The sequence below is a fragment of the Myodes glareolus genome, chromosome 14 (assembly GCF_982192425.1).
Source record: "Myodes glareolus chromosome 14, mMyoGla1.1, whole genome shotgun sequence".
In the NCBI taxonomy this organism is placed as follows: Eukaryota; Metazoa; Chordata; class Mammalia; order Rodentia; family Cricetidae; genus Myodes; species Myodes glareolus.
The window spans coordinates 10,125,268-10,148,375 of NC_142039.1; the positions used below are offsets into that span (position 1 = coordinate 10,125,268).

Sequence of the window (23,108 nt, forward strand, 5' to 3'; positions counted from 1 at the left end):
TACAGTGAGAACTTCTATAAACTCTGAAAGGTGAAAGGAAAATGACAAGCAGGTCAACATTACCAATACTGGATCACAGTGATCAATTAGGAATTTATTGAAATCAGATACTTAGGCCCTGCTTGCCAACATTCTGCTACGGAGGATTTTAAGTGGATCGCAGAGATGTAAATTTTTAATGAAGAGTCCATATGGTGCCATTACAGAAAGTTTGCTGTCAGCAGAAGGAGTGTGTTGTGCCATTTGTATAGGTAACCCAGTGGCTCACACATCTGTAGTGTACTCTTTTATGTTCTGAAAAAATAATAGATTTTAAAAATGACCATATACTTTGCACTATAACTTTAGCAGAACAAATTCTAATAGACAAGTCAGCCTGCCTCTGGCAACACTGCCAGACAGAGGTGCATCTGACTGCTAGGACCATAGGTTTCATGACGCAGAGAAGCAGGCGATGAGGAGATGTTGGGCATCTGCGCTGCCGTAGTTCTGTTCTAATCTTTCCACCCATCTGCCAGTCAAGGTGATGGGAAGAAGCCACACAACCCAAAGTACTCCACTTCTGTTAACTCTTGTCTGTTTCTCTCTTTAAACCTCTACTCTTCACCCTGTGACTAATTTGTGCCTAATACACACTCCCAGTGACAAGATTCCTTTATATAATTATCCTTCTTTGGTAGAATTAGATCATAGCAATGTCATAATCTATTAGGAGATAAGTGTCTCCCTGGCATGAATATCTGAGGAGTTCAGTTGGGAAGGAAGAAAAAGGTACAGTGGCTAGGGTAGAGGCTGCTTCACCACCTGCCCTCCCTGGGGGAGTGATAATGTGTATTTGTCAGGGATTATCTGCATCTCCTGGATGGATGGATGTGAGTTGGATGGGACCAAGGATGTTGTGTGTATGCCAGGCTATCAGCGTACACACTTAGGTACCAAACCATTTTCATAGAGCGATGTATAGAAAAATACTTTCAGATTGGTTTGCGCCCTATTTTTGCTTTCCTATTTCATAGTATATATCTATTTCAGACACACCGATGAGACATAGGATAGTATAAAGAGTTAATATATCAGTGAAATGAATGATAAGGACAAAAACCATGAAAGAAGTAACATAAGGTCAGTGTGCTCTTAAAGCTATTGTGGCAAGGAGAAATAATTCTATACAAGTGAAGGTAGCTAGATGAAATGACTAATTTATTCTCTTTTCCAATCAAAACTGTCTCTTTCATCAGATTTCTTATAGAAAAGATGTGCAGGACACCCACACGTATACAGCGGAACTTGAGAGACCGGATATCAAGAAGGCTACTCAGATCTCCAAGATCATAAGCAATGTAATTTATCTCTCTGAATCTTGTGCAGATGCGACTTCTTTTTTATTTTGAAGGGAGACAGAGCACACCATTGGTGGTTGGGTGGTTAATTCAATTAACATAATCAATTCATTTGAATTAATGACAGCTCGATTTTGTCCTGAATTATCCATTAGATTATGTAAATTTTGGGGATTGTGCATGAATTGCCCACGTTCAGCTCGACTTTGTCTAGTATTAGCATATTTTTAGAGGTATGCGCACTACTGGGTATATGGCCACATTCAGACGGCTTAGCTTGGAAGCCAGACTTGTCAGGCTTCTGATCCCGCTTAATCTCTCACCTTACTCCCATCCAGGGAGCTCAGCTTGGCCTCTTCCCATCTGTTGCTGGTGATGTGCCGATTCTCCTCTACCAGCATTTGAGCACATTCCCGGCATGCCATGGCTGTGTCTTCTCTCCTGGGGTACTCTTCCAAGTTCATGCCCTTTTGCTTGAGCGCACCAAACATCCTGGTTAAAGCTAACTATTGGACTAGCATGGCCCATGCCCTTTAAAAATCGATAAAGAAACTACCTCAATTCCACCGCTCGTACCTGTTTCCATGGACAAAACGGTAAATGCTGTCTGTGTGAAGAATGCAGTCTCAACTCTCGAGAAAAGCCCCTAGTAGTTTTTAGAAATAAGTATAAAGATGATGATGACTGGCTACTTAGATTAAAGCAAGTAATTGTTTCACTGCTAAAAGCTGAATTTACTCAAAGCTATAAAAAAATTCTGCTTTAGCAGTCACTATTTTAGTATTCGGTTGGCTACATGAAACATTTTTAATGGGCCGTGGGATTATTATATTTTAGTTTGACTAATATTAATGTAATGTGAAGTAGAAATATTAAAATTTTCTCATTATTCACTTTAGGCGGAATACAAGAAAGGGCAAGGCATAGTGAATAAAGAGCCGCCTGTAATCGGAAGACCAGACTTTGAACACGCGGTGGAAGCCTCTAAGCTTTCCAGCCAGGTAAGCCTTCAGCATGCTCATCCTTCAGAGGTTTTATTCAGAGGTTTTATTTCAAGGAGCATGGAAAATATTCCCAATAGATAATATCTTTAATTGTAAGAATAAACAGAGGTAATGTTTCAGCTAGGATTGCAATAATCACCAATTTCAGCAGAGGAAAAAATGTTTAATTTTCAGAACAAAGTCCAGTTTTCTTTCCTCTGGGCTCACACCCGAGCCTGTTTCAGTGAGTCTGGCCATGGCGTATTTCCAGAGATAGTGAGAGCTGATACCAGAAGTCATATTTTTATGCACATATACACAAAATAGACACACATACTATTTTAACTTAGTAATAAAGTATTTTCTCAATTTAAAAGCATTTTCCTTAATTAGAAAATAAAACAGGCAAGAGATAATACAGAAAACCTTGAAATCTGGTTTCAGAATACAAGACCTGAAGAGCCCACAAACCTGGAATGCAAATAGATTGGCAGTTTAGCAGGTTAAAATTTCAATTTTCCCAGAATTATCATATAAATGCCATTCAGTTTCAATTAGAATCCAAAAGGATTACTAAGAATATGGCTGAAATGAATTTCAAGTTTCTGTGGACACGAGTTGCCTGAAAGAGCCTTTAACAGTGTGAGAACGGAGATCAGTGAAGGAGAAAGAATAGGAAGCCATTTGAATACGTCAGTGTGGGGTTAGTATATATTGAGAGGTAAAATAATCAATGGGCTAGAATGACATTCCTGAAATAGATTCTTGTATGTCTAAGAATTTAATGTATGGCAGACGTATTGACTCAAGTCAGTGGGGAAAGTTAGACCAGTTAATAAGTTGTCCTAATGTCACTGGCCACCCATTGTGGTGAAAGAAAATTGGATCCACATTTTTAACCCTATACAAAAATGAATCCCAGGTAGATTAACGTATGAATGCAAGCCAAGTGCAATTCCACATTCCTACAAGCCCAGAACTCAGGACTTGAGGCAGAAGGTTTGCTGCGCTACAGAATGAGACCCCACCTCAAAGCAATGCAAAGCCAAAAACAAACAAACAAATGCCAATGAGCGAACCAAAAGATGGAAACATAACAACTAAAATATTCTAGCAAAGTTCAGGGGTCATTATATAGCACCTAAGATTTGTACTTTATCGAGACCAGACATCCAGAGGTTCTAATGGAAAAGTCAGACACAATGATTGCACGAAGATTCAAATCTCTGCTGCATGTGGTGACTCACACTTGTCATTTCAACTCACAAGGGGCTGAGGCAGGAGGAGCGTGATTCAAAGGCCAGGCTGGACTACATTCTGAGACCTTGTCTCAAAACCCTCAAGCAAACAAGTAAATCAACAAGGGCATTTATTCAGGGGGAAGTGACAGAGTCAGCTGTAATGCTAACAAACTTTGTTTAAAATGTGTTTATAATTTTCAGTTGGGGGAAGAATTCTCTTCTTTCATTTCAAAATGGGGCAATAAAAATAGACAAAAATCTAAAATATGACAGAAAAATGTAAAGTAAATCTTAAGTCTAGAAATATATTCTGGGCTCTTGGTTTGAGATTATTGATACTCAATATCACTATAATGTTATTTCTTCCAACATTAATTATAAAGGCTCTATGTAATTTCAATTCAAATCCAAACAGTCTTTTCAAAACTGAGAATCAAGTTAAATAACCGAATAAATTAAAACAATCATAGAATTTGTATAGGCAGGGAAAAACTGGAAATAGTTTTTCAAATAATAAAATAAAGAACAGTTATCTCAAAATATTTGAAAAGATCTATAATACACATGATAATCTACTTTAATATCTATTTTTGTCCTAAGCTCTTTTTCAATGTGTATGCATGTGTGTGTACAGACTGTACATCTGTATATAAAGAAGCCCCCAAAGGTCAGAAGATGATATGAGATGAGCTGGGCTTGGAGTAATAGGTGGTCGTGATGAACCATGTAACTGTGAGGAACCAAACCTGGGTTCCCTACAAGAGCAGTGAGTGTTCTGGGCTGCTGCAGTACCCTCATAACTTCTTTAAGGTGGAAACAAAACTATCTAAGAGCTCAGTAGAAAATGAGAAATGAGGTAAACAGGATTCTACAAAGAGGAAACATAAATGGCTAATAACTATGTGGAACGATGCTCAGGTTTATTAGGAGAAAAATAAATGCCAACAGTATTAAAATGAAATGTCATTTGTACCCATAAGCATTCTGTCTCTTGCTAGTGTGGGGGAGAAGGATGTGCTGTTGGAAAGGTTTTGTGGAGGTGGTAGTTTTGAACTAGGCTGCGTTTAAATGGAAAGAAATCTGTTCAAGAGGAAAGGCTGGCCTCTGTGAGAGATGAAACTCCCATGGGCCAGCTGGGAGTGGTTGCAAGAACCACACAGGAAATGATATACCACTTAGAAGTCTCCATGGTTGTAGTGGAGAAGGGAGGCAGAGAGAAAGGATGTGTGTGAGAGATGCAGGGATGTAATTGTGACTTATGTTAATTGTTTTACAGTTGGCCATGCCTTTTGCTTATAAAACAGCTTTGTAGCTTGGGGGGCCTCTAAGGCATAGGAAGATATGCTCAACAGTCTTATGAAAGACCTCAGGTAGCTAAGATGAGCATCCCTAATAATGCTTGTTATGAAGGCAAGAGAGCTTGGACTTGCTTTGGGTTTATGTGTGTGTGTGTGTCGGGGGGCGGGGTGTTGGGTGTCATAGACCTCATGTAGAGGTTAGAGGACAACTTCCATGATGTGGGTTCCACAGATCAAATTCAGGCTATTATAGCTTCACAGCCAGTACCCTCATGAGCCATTTATCCAGGCCCGCCCTGACTTTATGTACCTCCCTTCCTTTGCTGTGGATAGAAATTTCCCATCAGCCATACAGTAGATTCTACAGAAGCAGTGTCGTCCCTTTCAGTGAGTAGGAAACTTGGCAATGGAGCAAGACCTTCTGGCGGACACTGTGGTTCTGTTGCTTGCTTGCTGAGTGACCTGGGACATGCTGCTTTCTTCCTCTGTTTCTGTAAGACTGACCTGACAGCAGGATTAGAATTGTGATTGCATTGTTAAAACGGATACCCAACCTGCAGATCCCACAACTCCATAAAAATCATTTTTTTTAAAATTGATACTTAGAGCTTTGTTCTCATCCTCCTTTCTTTTAGATGAATTCATAGATAGGGGTAGAGCGGCAGCAGTAACACTCACTCAGACTCCACATTAATTTCACTCCATCCAGCCCTTCCTGGAAGTCCTTAAAGAAAGTTCCAGCCTGAGTATTTTCACATTTCAAAGTCAGCCCACAAGAGTGCTTCATTTGATGCCCCACCCCCTTGGGTTTTTAGAAACATGTTTTTTTCAGTCTCGATTATGTAGCCACCAACTGATCAGATGCTTAAACCGGTTGCAGACTGCATATTTTCTGTGCCCATCAGCTTTCTTCTCCTTCGGTCTTATGGTCTGTAGGTTTCTGAAAGGGAAAAGATAGGAAGCAGAGACTAGGAGTCCTGGAATGGCTTGCTTTATGTGTCTGCTCAGCTGCATCAACCTGGAACCACGGCACAAAATGCAGTTTCTTATTTTCACCAGTAACGTTGGAGGTCACACACTTACTGACCCCTAAGCCGTTGCCAAAGGCACACACATACATTGTTGGTAAGGACTCAGGAATTCAGTAAGCAGGGAAAAGAGGTGAAGTGAGCGTGTGGAGAAGGCAAAGACGCGGCAGTGGGCTGCGGTGTAATGGCAAGGCACGCATGGGGAGGAAATGGCAACAGAATATGAGTGGGAAAGATGCTCACATTTGCCTGTCTGCTGAGCTCCGTGGGACTTCACTCGGGCCAAGCAACAAAAACTGTACAAACTATTATACTAACTTGAACAGTTGCTTTAATCTCATAGATATAAACTTTTCTTCTTAAAATTTTTTAAAAATATTTATTTTAGGTGCTTTGTTTGCATGTGCATACCTGAGCGTGTGTGTGTGTGAGTACGTGTGCGTGTGCCAGAGGAGCCCAGAAGTGTCTAATGTCTAGACATTAGAATGCCAATGGCTAGAGTCCTAGGCAGATGCAAGTCACCTGATGTGGGTTCTGGGAACCAATCTCTGGTCCTCGGCAAGAGCAGCACCCATTTTTAGAAGAAACCATCTCTCCAAGTGCAACTTTCTCTTTGAAAGCTGGGAAGATACATAGTATTATTATGTGTAGTTGTTTAAAATTTTTAGGAAAATGAGTTTCATGTGCCAAGACAAAGATGCTAGTTTATGTGCACCTCAAATGTAAATGGATTGTCATCAACTCCAAAGTTCTAAGTGAGGTTAGTTTGATACTATGTCCTTCTATCATCTGAACTTCATATTTGGAATTTACATGCAGGATGATTTTGTATGCAGGATTAAATTCTTGGTTTAGTTTTATAGCATCAGAGAAATAGTATGCATAAATTAATATTTGTTACAAAATTGCATTTTTGTGTTGATAAGAATGAATTTAAAACTTAAAGGAACCAATATGGAAAATTTAGTAATAAAAGTATCCTTAAACTGTTAAGGGTATTAATTGGCTTGGAGATGCTCCCATTCTTCCTTCCTGGAAACACACACTCTGCCAATCTCCTCACACTGCCAAGCATTAGCTTAAATGTCACATCCCAAGTTGCCAATGTGAATGGATCTCTGTTCATTTCTGTGTAATTCTTGATATGGTTTGTATTAGTCCCGGATGTATTTATGTCTGTGTTTTAAAAATTGACTTGGGTTATTGACCCTATGGCAAGTTCTGTAGTCTAGGACTTTTCAGTTATACAATAAAATAGATTATGGTATTGATAAACATGTGGATGTCTGTTTAAGGATTTTGATTCTTAACACTTGATACAAAGATGATAATTATATTACTTTGTAAAGAAAATAAAGGCACATAAGTCTCTGAGTTTAGTACTCAGACCCAAATAAAACAGAAAAGAAAATGTAAGAAGGAAACAAGCAAAGAAGGAACGAATGGAAGAAAGAAAGAAAGAACGAATGAATGAGAGAGAGAGAGAGAGAGAGAGAGAGAGAGAGAGAGAGAGAGAGAGAGGGGCACAGGTAACATTCTGCTTAAAATTCAGACTTAACATTTAATTGTTTCTGTGATGATTTCTCTTTTAAATTCTTCAGTGTTTTCCTTGTTCACTTGCAGTTCAATTTTAGCAAAGATTGAAAGAATAATACCTTGTTTTCTGTAATAGTTAAAGTCCACTCCTCAAATTTTTCATTTTCCCTAACATCTGTTTTCATGGCTATGCTGAAGGTATGTCTTTCTCTCCTTGATGGCTCTAGGGAAACCTGAGCATAGGTGATATCATGAGGGAGCCAAGCACCTGAGACTTGAAAACTGATGAGTTTAGAAGTCTCTCTTCCTAGTGGCATTGCTCTGTCTAGAGGCACTTAGATAATTAGTTTAAATTCTGCCATCATAGCTTACCAGTCACAGTGGAAACTTCCTAAAGTCTTGTTATAGTCAAAATTCCTTAGAAAACATCCAGAAGTTTGATTTTATATAATCAAGCATTCTATATATTTATTAGAAAGTGGTGGATATCTGAGCCACTATGTGTGACACTCCTAATGTAAATAAAGTAACTTCACTACTTAGTTCTAGAACTTCATTTATTTGCGAAACAGTGGCAGTGGGTAGAAGGAGTAACATTCTATCCTAAAATCAACACTTGCCTTCCCCCTCCAGTGGTCTCATAACTGGCAGGTATGTGCTTTGTCCCATGCTTGAGTGAGCAGTGACAGTCATGGCACTGCAGGGACCTCTCTGGAGCTGTGCGTGTGAACAGGGATTGAAAATGGAACAGAATGTTGAGCATGTCTGTTCAGTTAGGGAGACAGACAGTTGGAAGGTGAAAGATTTGACCCACATACGCCATGTGATTCTCTTCATTCATGGATGTGCAAATCATGGAGAAGGTATGAGGCAAGATCCTGCTGTGTGTCAGCGTTTGCTCCATGTATTTTTATACAATGCAGTTATTTTGTGTTAGTTGGTTAATGGTGGAAACGCTTTTGTTTCATGCGCATCTTTTGAAATCAGATCACATAGACAACCAAAGTTTAGAATGGAAACAACTTTACAGCACTTTGTTTATTATTATATTTAATATACTTATCAGAATGATGTGGGCAAGAGATTGAAAATTATTTCTAAGAAATATGTATTTACTTGAAAGAGGAAATGCCGGGTTCAGGAACAGATAAACTACCGTTTTTGCTTCTCACGCCAACCTATACAATCTTTGCATTTGGTGTAACTGTGCAGCAACTCCCTGGCATACAAAGAGAGCAGGAAACATGCTGTGGGGGTTAGTAGTTGTCAGCTTGACAGAGTCTGGAAACACCTGGGAGATGGATCTCTGGGAATGCCTGTGGGGATTCTCTTTATTATGTTAACTGATATTGGGGAGACCCATCCAAATTGTGGGTGGGATCTATGAGCAGAGGGTCTTGCACTATATACAATGGAGAAAGAGGGCTAAGGGGCGAGGATGCATTCATCCCTTGCTTCTCTGCTGCTGTCCGTGGATGACACATGAGCAGCTGTCTCTAGCGGCTACCTCTGTGGCCTCCTCGCAGTGACGGACTGCAACTTGCAACTGTGAGCGAGAAGAAATCCTTTCTTCCCCAAGTTGCCTTGGTTCTTGGTGTATTTCATCACAGTAACGAAAGAAACTCAGACAGGCTCTCTGGGGCAAAAAACAGATAACCTACTTTCTCATTTCCATAACAAGTTGGTTGCGGAAGTGATTGGAAATGTGCCCATCAGTGTGGCACAGCCTATCAGCTAGTTAGAGTAGCCCAGCTACTGCCCAAGAGCAGTCCCTCTAAAGCGGCTGAGCAGAAGAAGGCGGGGCTCGGAAAGGGAAGTGCAAGCGTGAACTTGGCCAAGTACGAAGGATCCTTGAGTGAATGCCAGCTCAAGCCGTCTAGGAAATTTAACCTTTTCTATTTGTGCTGCTGTCTCTGATTTCAAGGTGTAAAAACAAGCTAATTTAAAATCATATTTTTCCTTTTGGAAATGCTTACCAATTATTTAAAATAAACATATCAGGCAGCACGAATATCAGAAAATTATTTTTAAATGGAATACACAGAAGGTACTTTTTCGGTGCTGTATTCCTGTCAAACCTTTACCAGCTTGCTCTCATAGACACCTGGCAGGTATCCCGGAAGAAGACCACCGCCCCAAACAGGGCCATGAGAAGAGTCATTTTCCAATTCTGTTTAATAAGGACTACTGCAAGACAGAGCCTTAAGCCATGAGGATAAGTGTGCTTTATGATCATATTACAAGAAAACAAAAAGTATGGTATTTTAGAAACATCATAAAATTATAGAAATACAGTTAGGTTTTGCTTTTGAAATATGTGCATGATCCGTCTGGCAGCATTCATCAAGAACATGTGAGATATGAGTAACTAAGGTGTTCTTTATCTATTCAGAGAGAGAACTGGTCCCCACATTCTCAACTACAATATGCATTCATATCATTATTTATCCATGAAAGAATAACTATAACTCTAAGTTGATAACCCTTCTCTTGTTGTCTAATGACTAAAGAAAGAAAAAATTATACTGAATATTGAACATACTTTTTTCTGCTGGATTGGTTGAGGAGTTAGAGCAGAAAAAAGTGTAGACTGTCAGTAAGCAGATACAGAACGTTATAGAAAATCTGCTTCCTAAAACTTAGGCTTTGAACAGTTGAGATATGGATGTTGCGGAAAGTATAGTTTTAAAATGAATCTTTGAACAAATGAAATGTGGATACCAACTGTATTCTTTATTTGGAGTAATTCTCTCTGGAAAATCCGTTCAATTTCTGGTTCCAATGACCCATTTTCTAAGTGTGGTAGACCTTAAGAAATGTGTGCTCTTACTTCTAACTGATCCTGGGTTTCAGGGGTACAGAAATGGGAGTCAACATGTGAAACATTCATATTTCAAATGCATAATTCTCATGAGCAGAGTATTTGATGCTAGTTCATGCCTAATGACATTCATGACCAATATTCAAGTAGCACATTAAATTTTCCTAAATGCCTCATTAAGCTTTATGGAGGAGGAATGAATATCAGAAATTTAAATTTTGTAACTATTCATTTGAAGGGTAGTTTTTATTTGATCTCTTAAACAAAAACCCAACGTGTTATTTTCCCTCCGAAATGGGTGACTTAATTCAGTCTGTCCTTTTCCTTTATGGCAGGTTAAATATAAAGAGAAATTTGATCACGCACTGAGGGAGCAAAGCCACTGCTACAACCCGCTGGACAGTGCTGCTTTCAGACAGCAGCAGCTCGCCACTGCCCTGGCAAGTGAAGTAAGTTGTAATCTACAGAAATTGCTCTCAATATCTTTTGAGTCTTGTTTTCCTAGAACTAACTGTGTTCTAATTACTGATATTTAATCAAGATCATGTAATTTCCAAGTAATTTGTAGTTGAAAACACTGAAGCATATTTTCCTGAAGCTTTTCCCCCAGAAAAGTATATTATTATAATTTGCTATTAATGGTTACTGATTACTAATTAGTTAATAAGTAGGAACAGTGGTATGAATAAAATTATTATGTCTGATCAAGAGTAGAAATAGATTATAGAGTTTTGCAGGAAAGAGATGTGTGTTATCACAAATTACTAGGTAGGACAACAATTAACTCATAATTATAGCCACAAAATGGGGTTTATTATAAAGCACTACCTGTTACATGGGGGTTTGTCAGAAAGAATTTGTCATTAATTGTGCTGCTAAAGGTTTACAATTTCATTCTGTTTTGTTATGTTAAGTGCTGTCTTTGTAGATTCATTTTCATGTTTTTAAAAGTAAGAAGAATTCATTTGATAAGAAATGATATTTCAAATTCTTACTAGAAGGAGACATTGTATAAAAGCAAAAACATTGACAGACAGATCACCTTGCTATCCTTTAAATGTGCACAGACCCTTTCCACTCAGGAAAATTGAGAGGTTGCTCCCTGAGACATCAGCTTGGCTCGCCGCTACTTCTTGGGTCTGGCTCGTTTTTCATTTTCCTTAATGTTTAGAAAGTATTTATGGTCCATAACCAGTCTTAGTTTGTCTCTGAGACGTTAAGTGAGTAGACAAGTTCACCTCAAAGAGCCTCGAATGCTCAAGGCTGAGTGAGGGTCAGGTTGCCTGAATGTGATCCTGTTCAGCCACTTAGAATCCTGTTATGCCTTCAATCTTTCTGTGCCTCAGTTTCCCCATCTGTCAAATAGGAATGAAACAGTCAACAATTAGGGTGTTTGTAAAGATTGTTTCCCACATACAAAGTGTTGTGCATGCAGCTCATGTTTAATACGCTTGATACTGATATCTGATTCTTATTACTATATTAAATTTTAACAAAATAGATTTACATAGCTACAGAATGCAAAGCTGCAGGATCTTAAAATTACAGTAAAGTAAAACTAAAGTAATTCTGTAGCTGCGTGGGAAGAATACAGCAGTGATTCTCCTTATTTTCTAAAAGTAGAGTTTCTACTATAATTACATAAGTGTGTTAACACCGCCGTTTTGGAATATATAAACAGTACAAGAAATTTAAATGTTTTCAAGTCCGTAAATAGCCATTTTACTCATTCAGTAGTGAATCAGCACCATCTAGTGGCTACTTGTAAATCCTTCTGCACTAACAGGACCCTGAGTGTAAGGAGGGGGAAAAAGGCAATCGGGCCAACACAAACCTGTTTCCTTCTGCTAGATGGCATTTTGTTCCATGTTATTTTTGTAGGTGAAGTACAAGAAAGACGTTAAAACTATGCACGAGCCCGTTTCAGATCTCCCAAATTTGTTGTTTTTAGACCATGCTCTGAAAGCCAGCAAAATGCTCAGTGGAGTAAGTGAGCTGTCTGGTGGCCATTGTAGAGTCGATGTGTGTCGTTCTGAGATGCCAGTGTTCCTCTTGCTTTGGGGCTTACCTGCTTCATTAGATGTGTTCTGTGTCTCTCCTCTCCAACTGCTAACTCACTGAAAAGTAGCCACCTGCCTGTACAAATCCCACAGTCATGGCCCCTTTTAAAGAATTCTTTTTCTTAGCTTAGTCTTCACCCGTTGACAGTTTTGTCCATGTACGAAATACATTTAGTCTTTTCAGTCTGTATTACCCTATCTTGCCCACCATCCAACCCTTTCTTCTTGCCAACATGTGCCCCTCCTTTCATATTTGTGTGTTTGGCCCACTGAGCTTAACAAGGCCTGCCTGAAAGAGCAGGGGTGGAGGTTATTTTGTTGGAGCATAGACAGTGGACATGGCTAGTCCACTGAAGAAAGTGATACCCAAAGTGGGCTCTTCCTAGCTCCTCACATGTTATGAGTACAAACATACTTGTTGATAAGCGAGCATCTACTCTGTCTTCCTTCTTCCTGTTTCTTTATCTCTATCAGAATAAAGCCACTTGATGTTCATGCCTTGCAATCAGAGATCTTCTGTTATGAGAGCCATACCGGTGTATCATAAATGTAATGTCTTCAGTAGCAAACATTTGTCATGGCTGAAACTATATTTTCTCTGACAAGAAATCATGAAGTTGCTTTTATTGCATGGCCTCTAGCAGTTTAGTCCTGAGATGGATTCCACGTTATCTGCAAGTCAGCAATGAGGGCTTTATGTCCTGATGAAAACATTTGTGTTTACTGTTAGCATGGTCAGTTCCTCAGAACTCTGGTCTTCTGGAACACTGTGTCCACCCTTAGTCCATCTGGATGCTGACTTCACTAGTTCCTGAAATGATGACCCTTGGTCCTCCATGGTTCCACTCTGTTCATGTCCAGATCCCGTGTCTTAACAACCCCATTATTTCTACACCTCTTTGAATAATAATCACCCATTCACTTAAAAGCATCCTAACTTACAGAATAACCCAAATCAGATGAAGAAATACAGGTTGGGTAAGGTGTAAGGAAAAGTGAAGGTAGTCTTTTAAATAGCTGAGCCCACGGTCTTCAGTGTAAAGCCCCAAGACCGGATCTCTAAGCCTTAGTCATAGAGGATCTCCAGTTGTTAGCGCTGGAAGACACCATTTGCTATTTGTATGTCTACTCTCTTGCACGTTGTCTCCACCAACCTTCTCAAGGTATCCACTGCTTGTAAGTGCTTCACATTAGCAGAGATTAGGTTTTAATTTACTTAAAAAGTGTTCATCTTTGGGTCAGAAGCAGTATATTACTGCTTCCCGTGTTGGAGCCATGTTGACAGGTTCCCTTACATTGTCCTGCCTTGTCCATGTCCACCCCTCCACCAACAAACATACCCTAACCACACCAACACACATACCCTAACCACACCGACACACATACCCTAGTCACACCAACACACATACCCTAGTCACACCGATACACATACCCTAGCCACACCGACACACATACCCTAACCACACCGACACACATACCCTAGTCACACCAACACACATACCCTAACCACACCGATACACATACCCTAGCCACACCAACACATCTGTGCTGCTTTCGTGCCCTTCCATGATTCACGTATTCATTTTCCTGTCATCTGCACCCTCTGCTTTCTTCAGCCAGTGTCTGGCTTTTGTCATCCTGGAAGTGTTGGCCCCATACTGTGCCCAACCCAATGTCAGGCTAACTCTTCCAGGGACCTGGGGATTCATTTGTAAAAGAGGAAGAATGGAATCCTCTCACAGCCAACATTTCTTTTCAAAATGCCAATGTTTGTTTTACAATGGAGAAAAAGAATCAGACTTTAATACACACAGTTTCTGTCATCTCCCAGCCCCCAACCAAGTCACGTTGCTCATTTATTCACAGTTCCCAGAGCTGAGTTCCCTGGTCTGTCTTAGTCTGTATCACAGAAATGATTGCATGGGCCAGAGAGTTTGACTTTCTGCAAATGATTTACATATTAAAATTGTATGAGGCTATATTGTTTTAAATTGGTTGTAAGTTAGAATAGTCTTCTTTTAAATATTTGTATAAGGAGAATAGAAATTTTCTGGACATAGAAGGTGGCTGGATTTTATTAAAATATTGAAGAAGAAATTTCACATTCGATATTTTGCCAAAGTTCAGTGCTAGCTTGTTATAAATGGCTATTTTCATAAGCATCTCTAAATGTCCTGGTCTATATCAGAATTTTTAAATTTTAATGTGTTGTCTGTAGAGAAGAATGAATAATTTTAAAACCTGTACAGATCATAAATTAAGTGTTTGAAGAAACACTTTGCCGTGAAAAATGGAGCTTTCAATTTCCTCTTAACTTTATATAAATTTAAAAATATATACTGTGTTATTTTACATAACTTCCGCTAGGAGGCAACAGAGACTATTGAATACAGGAAACAAGGCCTGCATTAGAAATTTCACTTGCAGATTAGAGTTCCAAGAGTTCGGTTTTAGCCCGTTTTTAGTACATATTCATTATTCCAAGTATAATTCCTTAGATTTCATTAGTTTTGGATTTTGATTCCATAATAGAACGTGTTCTGCCTTAATACATTGAAGTTACATTTATTTTATAAGTAGATATTATAAAAGAATATCTAAACAAAGTACAAAGTTTCTTAATATATCATTCAGGTTAGACTTTGCCGTTTGATTGAATTAGCTTTTATTTGGCTTTAACTTAATATTAATAGAGGAATCCAAATTTAGTTGTTCTCTTCAGTGAAGATGTAATGTGTGGACATTGTCAAGACTTCTCTTTGGTGCTTTCCAAATGTATTTCATTCTGGTTAGAGTTCAGTGACACCTGTCCTCGCTTCCCCAGTGCTGGAAGCCAGGCTCTCTCTGGAACTTTGTCCCTATGGAGCAGCGACTCTGTGGCAGGTCACCAGCATCTCCCTTCTTCACACTCCTGTACTCAGAGCATCTCCTAAGGTCTCTCTGGCCACTTCTCTTAGGCTTCCCTTCAAAAGCTGCATCTACTTCCCTTCATTCTACAAAGAATAACATTTTTTCCTGGAACCCATGGCAATTGATTTTACCTTTGTCAGTCTCTGTAGCCTTGCATCTCTGAGACTACTGTTGGCTTGTAGAAGTCTTTCCCAAGTAGGAGTAATTACTAAGTGTCTGGTCTCTAGTGCTAGAAATCAAGAAGCAATCTTGTTTCACGGTTGCAGGTCTATAGTAAAATGTCATTTCTACTCATTCTGGTCTCTTCCAAATTTACCTTCTCATGTATGTCTAAATAGCAGAGGTCCAATTTCTTCAACGCAAAAAATAATCAATGAATTGGACTCACATCCTTCAGGTCCTCTTCTCGATGCTCCCATTCTTTCCTTGGAATTCTGAAATTAGTTCAGTTATTTCTCAGCTTCTTTTTCTCCTTATCACTTCTATTCTTGCTCATGGCTAAGTCTTTTTCTGCAGCCGTGGTTCTAGTTTCTAGCTTCCTTTCTCTCCTTTCTTTTTGTTTCTATCTCCTTATGGACACAACTAAACACTATATATGTCCTAGGATAAGAAGCAGTGTCTATTTTGCCCCACCTTGCCCACTCATGAACCCTGGGACCCCATCATTAGCTTCTCATTGCTACCCTGTGATTCTCCTTATCATGTTTACAATTAATCCCTGACTATTTCTCATGGCCTCCTACAGTGAGACCATCTGGTATTGCCCATGTATCTTAGCTCTAGAACTCCCTCCATGCCGGCTGCTGTAGACACAGGCTCTGTAACAGCACTGCCCCTCCTTCCTGCTGGCTTCTGCGTTCTTTGTTTTACTAAGAATTGCTGTGAGACACCCTCACTCTGTAGTCCACAGTTGTCTGGAACTCACAGTAGTCCTCCTGCCTCAGCCTCCCAAGAGCTACTACCACCCAGTTATATTCCTAAATCTTGATTTTACTCTCCAGTCTCTTTCACTCTGAACTAACTTTCATGTTTGTTTTGTAGTGGGAATATAAAAAGGATTTTGAGGAGAACAAAGGGATGTATCACTTTGATGCCGAGGCCACTGAACACCTGCATCACAAAGGCAATGCCAGCCTCCAGAGTCAGGTGGGTTCCCTGAGTGCTGCTACCACTCAGACCTAAGGACCGTGGGATTGCCTGCTGCTCAGAGCCATGTTCTTAAAAGTGGAGCCTGAGAACATTAATTTTGCTTCAGGAAAAAATTCTCAGACTTCTATCTTTTGGGTCAGGGAGCTGGAACCATGTTTCAACTTAAAGTGGCTTCATAAAAATATGTTCTTCATATAATTAAAAAGTTTAAATCTAGGAACTAATTAAACTGTGATCAAATCTCATGATGATTTAAAATTTTACAGTGTGCTGATTTGACATTTTTGAGCTACAAAATTAATTTTCTGGGTATAAGGTTTATTATAATTTCATTTAATTATAAGTGTTATTGAAAAGGGAAAACATCCTTACTAATGTATTTTAAATTAATGTTTCTTCTAACTATGAAACCCTATGTATTCTGTTAAAAAAAACCTTAAAACTTTCTTTTTTCCTAGCAAAGTTCAGGATCTTTTTAAAAGTTATTATTATAAGTTTAAGTAGTTGCTAAAGATGCTATTTCTAGCATCTGTTAAGATAAACATTTACATGACTTTTAAATGTATTCTGTGGAACATAAATTCCACAATGATTTGAAAGTAAATGACTCTCCTTATCGGCTTCCCTTCATCTCACTGTGATGAGACAGTTCAAGAGAGAAAGTGTTCATTGGGTTCACAGGTTATAGCCCGTCACTGCAGGGGCGCCGAGGTGGTGGGGATTTGAAGCAGTTGGTTACACAGCTACATCCACAGGAGACACAGGAGAGAACAATGAGGTAATGCACGCGTTCTTGTGCTCAACTCACTTTCTCCTTTCCCACACAGCCTAGGACAAAATCACCCACTTTTAGGCTGTCTCTTCCCACACCAATGAACATAAATGAAACAATTCCTTGCAGGCAGATCCACAGGCCAACCTGACCTAGGGAGTCTCTCATCGATATTCTAGAGTGCATCCAGTTGATACTTCAACACCCTTCCCCAAAGTTTGGAAGCACAAATTTTGTCTTTAAATCTGTTTTCAGTTTCTCTCTCTCTCTGTCCCACTCCCTCCCTTTCTTCCTCCTTCCCTCTTCCCTCTCTCTCTTCTTCAAGATAGGGCTGACCTAAAAGTTTGTATGTAACTTGACTTGCAGTTCACCTCCGACCTCTGCTTTCCCAGTGGTGGGTTTACAGATGTGCACCACTATGATCACCATAAATTCTTATTTTCTTTTAATTTTCTCTCACAAAACTTTATTCTAATAGAGTATGATATCATTTATGCAGGACTCTTGTTTATCAATTAAAATTTTCTATAACAAAACTGTATCACAAATAGGCATTTCAAAATTGTTTTCCTGTCATTACAAAGTTCTAAGTACTGGAAATTTTCTTTGGGTTGAGCTCACTACCATTATCATTAAACACGTTAAAAAATTTAACAAACAATTACAAAGCTCAAGATTTAATGAAAATACATTTCTGAGTGAAATGGGTCATAATCAAAGCTCTATGAACTCAGTTAAAATATTGTTACTAAAATTCAACGATGATGATGGTTTATATATAATTTTTTTTAGAAATAGAAGAAGCCAGGTTGGGAATATAGCTCATCAAGTAAGAGTCCTTGCTATACAAATACAAATATTAAAGATCTGAGCTCATCCCTAGATCACTAGAACCCAGGTCAAAGTTACAACTACCTGCCCCTGTAGTTGTAACGTTGTGGTATGAGGGCAAAGAAGACAGAAGGATTTCTGTGGATTTCTAATTCCACATCCAGGTCTACCTGTCTCAAGGAAGTAAGAGAGAGGGTGATAAGGTAGGACACCCTACATCCTCTTCTGGCCTCTGTTGCACAGTCACAGGTACACACACTTGTACACACAGACATGTGTATACACCACAGACATACACTACAGACACAAACACATATGCATGCATACACAAAGAAAATAGAGAAACAAAACCTGAAATGACAGAAAATTCCTTCCTTTTATAAACAGAATGGAGATAAAACTAATTTTAATTAAAAAATAATTCACAATATGATAATATTAATGGATAGTGAAATACAGGGAAATCACATGTGTTTTATTAATATCTGTGGGAAAACTCAGGAGTTCCCAGGATTATTTTCTCTATTTTGACAGAAAGATTATCATATCCATTTTTAAACTTATTCACGATGTTTTGATAGACATGGAGACTATCACCGAGATCTCTCCCCACTCCCTCTTCCTCCATTCTTCTCTGCCCCACATATATATGGTGTGAGCACAGACATAAATAACCCCATGTATTTATTAAATATGTTTGTATTCTACCAATCTGACAAAATATTTTGATATATAACACGTTATTTAGAGTACCATGACACTAAAAACCTTCTAGTTGGGCTAAAATAAATTTTTATCCTTAAGAGGTTTTATATATAACCTCTTCCCTTTTCTTGTATGTCACTAACTGGAACTCACTCATCACCCTAAACTGCCGGAATAACTTGATATCACAAAAGAAGATGATTAGTTTTGGGTATATTTATCTTGTTTTGATCTATACTTGGTATTTTGGTTGTTATTATTATTATTGTTGTTGTTATTTGAACCCAAGACCTTGCCCTTGCTAAGAATGTGCTCTGTCACTGAACTATGTATAGCTGTTATTTTTATATGCTTTTAATGTTTTTCTTTCATACAGGTGAAATACAGAGAAGAATATGAGAAAAATAAAGGAAAGTCCATGCTTGAGTTTGTGGAGACGCCATCGTATCAGGCTTCAAAGGAGGCTCAGAAGATGCAGAGTGAGGTAGGGGACTGGGCTTGGTGCCAGAACCTCAAGGGTACTTGAAGTTTTCTCATTTGAAAAGAATCAGCCGGTGATGAATGGAGGCTACAGACAAGAGCGCTGCTCTGTGGGGGAGGCTTGGAAACCTGTGTTCTAGACCCCACATTGCTCTTCAGGGCAGGCTATAGGACTCCTGTTCTAGACCCAGCCCAGCTCAGCATGGCAGGTTCAAGAATTCCTGTTCTAGACCCAGCCCAGCTCAGCATGGCAGGTTCAAGGATTCCTGTTCTAGACCCAGCTCAGCTCTGTAGAGGAGGTTCAAGGACCTCTGTTCTAGACTCAGCCCAGCTCTACATGAGAGGTTCAAGGACCTCTGTTCTAGACTCAGCCCAGCTCTGCAGGGGAGGCTCCAGGACCCCTGTTGTGACCCAACACAGCTCTGCAGGGAGGCCCAAGGACTCCATACTAGACTCAGTACAGCTCTGCAGCATAGATCTAGCCTCCCACTGCCAGAAGTCACTGAATTTGTCTGCTTTATAGTTTACTGATTAACAACTGTAGCTGAATCAGACAAACTCCTCTTTGCCCTCATAACCCATGGAAAAGTGTCCCGTGCTACCATCTCGCCCGCAAGAATGACGCGGGACACTTAGGATCCTTCTGCAGCAAAGCTTTAATGCGTCTTAAGAGGGAGAGCATAAGCTTACATTGCGGAGACCCAGAATGAGGGGAACCCAGCCCTTATAAAGGAAACAGTCCTCGCTTCTGACGTGTCACTCTTGGATTGGTCTGCGGCCCATTATCCCAGATGATGCCTCGGAAGTAGGCAGGGACGCTGGGATTAAAGGCGTGTGCTACAACACCTTGAACTCACAGAGATCTGCCTGTCTCTGCCTCCCAGGCATTGGGACCAAAGGCGTGTACCACCACACCTTGAGGTCACAGAGGTCAATCTCTACCTTTGTCCCTTGAAGCAATGGAGAATGTGGTTGCGGCCCTCCACAGAAAAGCACTTACACTTTTTCAGATTGACCATGACTATAAATCAACACTTTCAAACTGTGTTGATGTAAAACTGAGTATCTAAAATTAATTGAAAAATGAAGACCTGGTTGCTTTTCTTTCCCTCCCCCTACAATGGTAAAAGAACCAACAATCAAATAATTAAATCCTTATTTTGTGCCTGCCACCTTGCTAAGAGCCTCACCTACATCAGCTCACTTAGTCCTTAAGCAGATGGCTTGAGGAGAATGCAATCTATGTATGCATTTGTAATGTGCTGAAGTGAACTATCTTAAATAAAGTCACATATCTGGTAAATTTCACCAGTGTTTTAGTACCTGGTCACAATCTTGGTACCCAGGAAATTCATGAATATGTTGTGTTTACTTTGCTTCTAAGAGAGGATAACGCTGCTATAGGCAGATACTCTTCAGTGTTGTGTGAATTCATTCAGCCAATAGCTTTTGAAGTACCAGCTCATTAGGGCATGGGTACTTCAGAAGCCAAAAGAGTAAAACATCACACAGCACCTCAGATTATATTTTCTCTGGCCAGTTGATCCCTTCATTTTCTTCCCAGGCACAGTTTTGTCTGCAGTCAGTATCTACCCTCTGTGGTTACCAATGGGCTATTACTTTTGAGGGACAGAGGCAGTGACCAGTACTGTCAGACATTTGCAACTTAGTGTTATGTTTTCGTTTGCCATCTGCTTTGAGACGCTATAATCCATCCTTTTGGGGAAGAAAAAAGACCTTCAGACAATAAGACTGGACACATTTGGTTTAATTTCTTCTTAAGTCAAAGAGGAGAGGGACATTATTTATCCTCCTCTGTCATATCTTCTTAAGTCTTTTATTGAATTTGATAAAGAACTGTCAGTACCTGTGGTGACTAAGTGAGCTGACTCCTTTAGGTGACTTGGCAGAGCTGGTAAACTTGGTTCAAGCTTAGAAGTCCACAAAAGCTCACTTTTGTTAGAGAGAACAAACTATACTGGAACCTCATTTCTCCATTTAGACAACTGTATAGGAAGCATTTCAGGACAGCCTTTCTACTGCACGGTTAGCTGCCATTGCAGTGCTCCCTTTTACGGGAGCTAGCAATGGGATTTAATGACTCTCCCATTTTGTAGGAAGTACATGGCCGCCGTTGCAGGTCTATAGCCCAGGGAGAGAATTTGACTTTCACGGTTCTCCGTAAAACTCTTAAACCCACGCTCATGGAAGGATACAGAGAACAAAGGTCTCTTGTTATTCACTTAGTTATTTATTTATTATGAAAGCAACACCTGGAGGGTGGCTTCTGTCTCCTCATCACCGCGATCTCCCAGCTTCACCACAGCCTCTCCATAACTTCTTGCAGCATCTCCATGGCTTCCTCGTAACCTTGTCCTTGGTGTCCCCTTAACCTTCCCATGACCTCTTCCCAGTTACCTCGTGGTCCCTCACATCAACCCCATTGCTCCTCCATGGACTCTTGCAGACACCCCACGGCGCACTGACAGCCTCTTCATGCCTCCTAAGCTGGCCAGCTCCTGCCACTCTCTCCCGGCATCCTGGACCAGAGAGAGGGACCCACGCTGAAAACCCTTTATCCTGCTGTTTCTTGGGATTACTTAATTTTCTTGTACTCTGACTACTTAACTTTCTTCTCACCAACAGACCTATACCTACCTCATCATTTATGGCTAATATATTTCGAGGCCTCATTTCTAAATTAGAAACAGTAGTAATTTGGAGAGTTGGGATTTTAGCACCTCATCTCTCATGAGAGCCTCTCCTCCTTTCTTCACCTTATTTGCTCTTTCCCTCCTACTAGTGAGACAGGTTGTCCCTTTAATTATAGTCACTGATGATTAGATTCCTTTTTCATTTCCCTTCAGAATTTTTCAGTCTTGCCTGTTATCAGCTAGGCTTGATGAGAGTCAAGGCTTCCATTAGGGGGAGTTCTCTGGGTCAGATTGATATTCTCAAGGCTAGAGAAATAAAAGTCTGAAAATTTTAGATCAAGATGATGCACTAAAATACCTTTGGATATAGAAAGAATAAAACAGACCTGAAGAGAACCCCTGTATAAACGGAGACTGCACATTCGTTTCCCGGCCACCCAGATTGGAATAATCACACAAAACTGTACCAATTACAACACTGGCCGATGACTCAGGCATATTTCTAGATAGCTCTTACATCTTAAATTAACCCATTTCTATTATAGTATCATCACGAGAGTGTGACCTACCGTGAAGGTTCCAGTATCTTTCTTCTTTGGCAGCTACATGGCATCAGCCTGATTCCACCTTCTTTCTCCCTGAATTCATTTAGTTTTCCTGCCTAGCTTTAATCTGCCTTACCATAGTCCAAAGAGGATTCTTTATTAACTAATGGTAATAAAACACGTTCATAGCATACGGAAGGGAACCCCACATCACCCTGTCTTAGAGTTGACCTTTAAAACTAGCCTGGATTGTATTCCTTGAGGTTCCCGATTGGAAAAGCCTGACTTCAAAGAAAGTCATTCGTGTTTTTGCTCTAACCTTTAATCGTGTTTGTCTTGTTTCACCTAGTGCCTAGATATAGGATTAATCTGTGTTTTCTAGACGAAATCTCTAACTTTGTCCTTGGGAAGTTCTTTGTTTCTGTTTTCACAAATGTGTCTCCTTACGGAGCCTAACAGAGGTTTTTGATTCTTTCGTGCTGAGCACTGGGCCCCTCCAATCTCAGTCATCCTTCCTCAATGACGTACTGCAGTGATTTTCCTCCAGAAAAGCATTTTTGAAGTGAAATAGCTAATATAAATCAATGCAGACACACACTTTGTTTTACTCTATAAAGAATGCTTTATAAAATACATTGGCCTAGAAATGTCAAATGTCAGCTTTTGGGTGTGTAGTCATTCTAACCCAATTAGTTCTGCATGAAAAAAAGAACAATTTCTCATAATTGCTTTTTGTGTACTTATGATTCTTTAAG

At 39.7% G+C, this 23,108-nt stretch overlaps 1 protein-coding gene across 7 annotated transcripts in view; it reads left to right on the forward strand.

Annotated features, from left to right (window-relative positions):
• Nebl (nebulette) overlaps positions 1–23,108 on the forward strand; it is a 351,846-nt gene that overhangs the window by 270,315 nt on the left and 58,423 nt on the right. For 4 of the 7 annotated variants that reach the window (XM_087896336.1, XM_087896340.1, XM_087896337.1 and 1 more), the window contains 6 exons: positions 1,239–1,340; positions 2,240–2,341; positions 10,583–10,696; positions 12,129–12,233; positions 16,259–16,363; positions 19,051–19,158. The exons of 2 other annotated variants lie outside the window; for them this stretch is intronic. In XM_087896336.1, coding sequence (XP_087752462.1) covers positions 1,239–1,340; positions 2,240–2,341; positions 10,583–10,696; positions 12,129–12,233; positions 16,259–16,363; positions 19,051–19,158 — 636 coding nt within the window. The remainder of the gene's footprint in view (positions 1–1,238; positions 1,341–2,239; positions 2,342–10,582; positions 10,697–12,128; positions 12,234–16,258; positions 16,364–19,050; positions 19,159–23,108) is intronic. One more of the 7 variants, XM_087896338.1, reaches the window with a different exon arrangement.